Source organism: Alexandromys fortis, unplaced genomic scaffold (genome assembly GCF_014885135.2).
Source record: "Alexandromys fortis isolate MF-2015 unplaced genomic scaffold, M_Fortis_MF-2015_v1.1 scaffold_210, whole genome shotgun sequence".
NCBI lineage: Eukaryota > Metazoa > Chordata > Mammalia > Rodentia > Cricetidae > Alexandromys > Alexandromys fortis.
Window position 1 is genome coordinate 1,857,804 of NW_026068101.1, and position 6,593 is coordinate 1,864,396.

Here is a 6,593-nt window from a genome sequence, read left to right on the forward strand (position 1 = left end):
AAAAAAAAAAAACAAAAAAAAAAAAAACAAAAAAACAAACAAAAAAAAAACTTACTTGACAAATTTTTTCCCAGATCTCATCACAGCCAGCTTTTTCTTGAAAACTTAGAGCCAGATCATAATTTTCAGCTTCTGACCAAACAATTAATGTATCCTGTTTAAAAAAAAAAAAAAAAGATTTCTCATTACCATACTAGAAAAGATGTATCAATGAAACATAAACAAAAGATAAGAACTGGCAGCTAAAACACATTTAAGCGACCTCGTACATCCTAAAGTATTCTGTTTCACCCTTAAAGTTTTGTACTATACTCTCAATGGAAGAGAAACTTTGGTATCAAAAATGACACTGAGCAATTTAAATAAGCTAGAATAGGTAAGTAGGCTCTAGCTAACACTTCTTGACCAAGACTGTAGATATTCTAACCATCTACTTTCTGCAGTCCAGACAGTCAGCCATTCCATTCACCAACAACCTACATGCCGACCCTTTCTTTTTAAGTCAAATGATTAAAAGCATGCAAATACCTTCAAACAAATTTAGGTTTAACCCTATTTTGGCACATATAGACCTATTTTCATTTTGTGTGTGAATGTTTGCATGTGTGGTGCTTTGAATGGTAAATGTGCCCCCACAGCCTCTGCATTAGAATACTTGGTGGTATCTGGGAAAGCTTAGGGAGTATGGCCTATCTGGCATTAGAGGTGGGCTTTGAGAGTTCCAACATTTGCACCATTTCTAGTTTGTTCCTCTATTCCCTGTTTGTGGTTCAAGATGTAGGCCCTGAGCTGTCAGCTGCTCCTGTTATCACGCCTGCCTACTGCCGTGTTTGGCTAACATAGATAAGAATAATGGGTTAATATAAGTTATAAGAGTTAACAAGAGGCCTGAGCTAATGGGCCAATCAGTTTATAAGTAATGCAGACTTTCTCTGTGTGATTTCTTTGGGGCTTAATGGCTGCGGGAACGGGGCGGGACAGAAACCCCAAAAAGCTGGCCCTCATGTTACAGAATGATGCCCACAAGGATAACTGCATCCATAGACAGCCTGAGAAAGCGTGGGAAAGAATAGAGTAAAACATGTTTTCTTGGTAGCAACAATTTCTCAGATCTGCTCTGCTTGCTAGAGGCAAGCAATCACTCTCATTTAAGAGAGGCTTCCTGACTCAGCTTTAGCTGCGAAACCTTGCAGCTCTTTTAAGAGGTCCTGCTACTAAACACTTAAATGGTGTTGATGAAAAGCTGACTGCATGCTTTTCAGTTTTTAGTCATAGCAAGAAAAAAAGCTGCGCCGTTTGAAAATGCTGGCTTTTTGGGCCATCCTGCCAGGGCAAACTCTGACTCTTTCAAGCAGGCGGTCCTGACTATGGAGCTTTTGAGTGTTGTTTAACACTGTCGCTGCTTGCTTGCTGGCAAGGACCTTAAAACACCATAGAGTTGTGGCAATAAACATGGCTACAGCTGGTACCTCCGCCATGAGGCTGGAATCTCATAAAGCTAAGGAATGGGCTGGATCCAGCCATCAAAGCAATGGCTTTAATCCTACCCATATTGCTTGGTAAATTAAAGGCTCATGTGGTCAGGAAAAAAGAGATATACAGTAAAGAGAGATTCAAAGACAAAACTTCTAAATGGTTTACAGTGTGTTAAAAATATATGCAGGCTAAAGGTTAAAGTCCTTAAAAATAAAAGAGAGTAGTTGGGTGTGGTTATACACACCTTTAATCCCAACACTTGGGAGGCAGAGGCAGATTGACCTCTGTGACTTCAAGGTGTGATAGCACACACCTTTAATCCCAAGGCCTGGGAAGCAGAGACAGACAGACCTCTGTGAATTCAAAATATGGTGGTGGACACCTTTAATCCCAGCACTTGGAAGGCAGAGGCAAGTATCTCTGTAAATTCAAGGACAGCCTGGTCAACAGAGTTATTCCAGGACAAAGATATACAGAGAACCTGTCTCAAAAAGTCAAAAAATAAAAATAAAAGAAATAGAGGTTAAAGTAAAGCCACATAAAGATGGAAAATATGCAGAAAATCTTGATACTGTATGCTATTATGCTCTCTTTGAATTGTTTTAATGGTGAGGAAGGAGCAACAGCTGCTAAAAGTTATTTGCTTATAAATGCTGCTGAATTAATCCAAGATAGGCATTTTGAAAATACCTTGATTTCAATATTGAAGTCAAAATGTATGTTACTTTGGAGAAGAGATTTTGCTTTTGTTTCCACAGGAAATGAAAGACTGTGGATTCATTCTGAATTAAGAAAAATCAGGTTCGATCAAGGAAGACCACCTGAGAAATCTCCAGTAGGAACAGATGGTCCAGATGTCTTAGTTCTACATCCAGAACAGATTAAAGGCTGCTGCCTGAGATGATCAAGACTCACAGGATACTCCAGTCAGGACTTGATTATAACTTAAATTTTCTTTAGGTCCCCATAATACTATCAGCACCCCCAATCAGCAGGAAGTAGCCTGGAATACTACACCCACATTCCCTAAAAATGGACTATGGATATTTTTCTTTGTTTTGTTTTTAAAAAAAGACCCATATCTATCACCATGCACAAAACTCAAGTCCAAATGGATCAAAGACCTCAACAAGAAGCCAGCCACACTGAACCTCAAAGAAGAGAAAGTGAGAAGTACACTTGAATGCATTGGCCCAGGAGACCACTTCCTAAATATAACCCCAGCAGCACAGACACTGGGAGAAACAATAAATGGGACCTCCTGAAACTGAAAAGCTTCTGTAAAGCAAAGGACACAGTCAACAAGATAAAAACAACAGCCTACAGAATGCGAAAAGATCTTCTCCAACCCACATCAGACACAGAGAGATCTGATCTCCAAAATATACAAAAAACTCAAGAAATTAGTCATCAATAATCCAATAAAAAATAAAGTACAGACCTAAACAGAGAACTTCAACGGAGGAATCTAAAATGGCTGAAAGACACTTAAGGAAATGTTCAACATCCTTAGTCATCAGAGAAATGCAAATCAAAACAACTCTGAGATTCCATCTTATACCTGTAAGAATGGCCAAGATCAAAAACACTGATGACAACTTATGTTGGAGAGGTTGTCGGGTAAAGGGAACACTTCTGCATTGCTGGTGGGAGTGCAAGCTGGTACACCCCCTTTGGATGTCAGTGTGGCGATTTCTCAGAAAATTAGAAACAACCTTACTCAAGACCCAGTAGTATAACTTTTGGGTGTATATCCTAAGGATGCTCAATCATGCCACGAGGACATGTGCCCAACTGTGTTCATGGCAGCATTGTTTGTCATAGCCAGGACATGGAAACAACCTAAATGCCCCTCGACCAAAGAATGGATAAGGAAAATTTGGTTCATTTACATAATGGGGTACTACACAGCAGAAAAAAAAATGACATCTTGAATTTTGAAGGCAAAAGGATGGAGCTAGAAAGCATCGTTTCGAGTGAAGTAACCCAGACACAGACAGTTTTCACATGTATTCACTCATTAAGTGGTTTTTACACATAAAGCAAAGAAAACTAGCCCACAAATTACAATCCCAAAGAACCTAGACAACAATGAGGACCCTAAGAGATACATATATAGATCTAATCTACATGGGAAGTAGAAAAAGACAAGATCTCCTAAGTAAATTAGAAGCATGGGGACCTTGGGAGAGGGTTGAAGAAAAGGGGAGGGTAGGGAGGGGAGCAGAGAAAAATGTAGAGCTCAATAAAAAAAAAATCAATAATTAAAAAAGAAGGAATGGGTTAAATTAAGATGTAAGAGCTAGCTAGAAATATGCTTAAGCTATTGGCCAAACAATATTGCAAATATAGCTTGCGGGTGATTATTTCAGGACTGGGCGGCTGAGAACTGACAAGCAGCTTCCACCTACATAGCATGAATTCTAATTGTTCTTAATAATAAAAACTCAAAGTCAGTTGTTAGGGAGTGAAAGCTAAAGGAAGAAGAGTGGCCAGCCACTAGAGTTCTTACCAATCCTCAGACGAAAGGGTTGGTCCTGTTCTCAGAATTCGTCCTCAGACTGCACTGAGCTCCTGACTCCTCCCGCCTTATATTCCTCTAAGAGTGCTAACTCCTGTCTCCACCTGCTTAATGCTGGGATTAAAGGCTCCTGATCCCAAGTGCTGGGATCACCTTTGTGTAAGCAGTTTCTCTTTTAGGCTGGATTAATTTCATGTAGCCAGGTGGCTTTAAAAAAACAGAAATCTGCCTGCCTCTGTCTCCTGAGTCCTGGGATTAAAGGTGTGTGCCACTATTGCCTGGTCTCTAGTGGCTTAGCTTTGTTCTGATCTTCAGACAAGCTTTATTTGTTAAAACACAAACAAAATATCATAACAGAGTTTGAAAATAAAAAGAACACTAGAAAACTTAATGTTATACTCACAGCTTCTGCAAAGAGGAATAAGGAGCTTTAGAAGAAGCTTGAGCTATACTTGATAAAGGGAAGAAGGGTAATACCATCTTAGTTACTTTCCTATTGCTGTGAAAAGACTTCATGACCAAGGCAATTTATAAAAGCAAGTATTTAATTTGGCACTCACAGTCCCACAGAACAGTAGAATTTACGGTCACCATGGGGGGTGAGAGGAACATGGCAGGAGGCAAGTAGGCAGTGTTGGAGGAGTAGCTAAAAGCTTACATCTGATCCATAAGCATGACACAGAAAGAAAGAAAAAACTATTAATGAGGCAGGCTTTTGAAATCAAACATTCAGCTGGGCAGTGGTGGTACACGCCTTTAATCCCAGTACTTGGGAGGCAGAGGAAGGTGGATCTCTGTGAGTTCTAGGCCAGCCTGGTCTACAGAGTGAGTTCCAGGACAGTCAGGACTGTTTCACAGTCCTGTCTGGAAAAGCAAACCAAAACACTCCAAATCACAAAACACACCAAACATTCCAATTTATGAACCTATGAGGGTCATTCTCATCAAACCACTATAGGTGCCCCTGGCAAGATCTTACCAGTTAAATTTCTAAATTGTAAAAGAGATTACAAGGCAGTTTTCTGTTGTTGATTTAGTCCTATGAACAACAACAAACAAACAAAAGCTTCTACAAATATGGTTCTAGGAGGTCAAAGTCCATTTCAAGTTGATGGCTGAATTTGGCAGTATCATGTACATGATACTGGCTTTAGTGTCACGAAAGACATAAGACTAAATGGAGCCACAGAATCTTCTGCAGCTTCAGAGAGCTACAGAGTGTGGTAGGGGATTTCCTCATGGAACCTGAGGGCATTGCATGAAACTGTGGAAGTGAAGCCTTAGTTGTGTTAGAGATCTTCAAATGCTGAAGGTGTTAGAAATATGGAAAGTTAAACAGAGTGAAGCCAGTCCAAGGGAGAGGCAGGGAGGAACGCTTGAAGACCATTTGGAATTTGCCCTCTTGGGTTTCTTTGCTTTGGTTCAGTATTTTCTCAGTATGTTCTCCCACCCCCTATAAATACTATGTCATTACACTTGAAAATAAGTAACTTGCTTTTTGATTTTAACACGTAATTAAGAGACTTTGAACTTTTAAAGAATGCTAAGATTGTAAAAAAACAAAAACAAAAAACTAGTGATTTTCAAAAAATAATTTATTCCACTTTATTTTATGTGTGAAGGTGCCAGATCTCTTGGAAATGGAATTACAGACAGTTGTGAGCTGCCATGTGGGTGCTGGGAATTGAACGTGGGTCCTCTGGAAGTGCAGCCAGTGCTCTTAACCACTGAGTCATCTCTCTAGCCCCAATACTAGGAACTTTTAAGTTGGACTAAATGCATTTTGCATTATGTATGGCCAAGAGACTATGGGCATCAGGGAGCAGAATGTGGTGGTAAGTCCCTCCTACTCTCTGGCATTTGATTATTTGGTCCTGTTGGTACTGTATGGAGAAGCTTGGGAAGTGTGGTCCATCGGCAGTTTTCAGAAAGAATAACCTAAGATTTATTCTTCATAAAGCATCCTCAATTGTGCCCCTAATTTTAAACGGTTAGGTTTTCAAACTATGCAATTAAAAACTAAGGTTTAGATTTTAATCAACACACAGAAACATTAAATTCACTATGCAATAATCGAACAAAAATAAACAGGGATACAAAGTAAATTTTCATTTTAAAAACACAGGTTTTTGTTGACTGAGGTTTCTGTCCTACCAGGTCACAGTCATTCAGTCCTAAAGAAATACAGAGGTCTACATTAATCATAAACTGGTTGGCCTATTAGCTCAGGCTTATTCTTATATCTAAACCCATAATTCTTGTCTGTGTTAGCCACGTGGCTTGGTACCTTTTACCAGCGAGGCATCTGCTTCCTCTACATCTGAAATGACTACTGCAGACTGGGCTTTCCTCTCCCAAGAATTCTCCTGTTTTCATCATCCTGCCTCTACTTCCTGCCTGGCTACTGGGTAATCAGCATTTTATTAAAAATAATGCAGATGACAGGATATAAGATCATTGTCCCATAAGCACTTCTGGTGTAGGAGGGTCTTCTTTCTATGTGTTGCTTTCATTGGTCAAATAAAGAAACTGCCTAGGCCTTTTGATAGGGCAGAACTTAGATAGGCGGGGGGGGGGGGGGGGGGGGGGGGGGGGG

At 39.9% G+C, this 6,593-nt stretch overlaps 1 protein-coding gene across 1 annotated transcript in view; it reads right to left on the reverse strand.

Annotated features, from left to right (window-relative positions):
* The window catches only part of Ppp4r3b (protein phosphatase 4 regulatory subunit 3B), a 56,354-nt gene that overhangs the window by 39,137 nt on the left and 10,624 nt on the right, over positions 1 to 6,593 (reverse strand). The window contains 1 exon segment of the mRNA XM_050123896.1: positions 56 to 154. Coding sequence (XP_049979853.1) covers positions 56 to 154 — 99 coding nt within the window.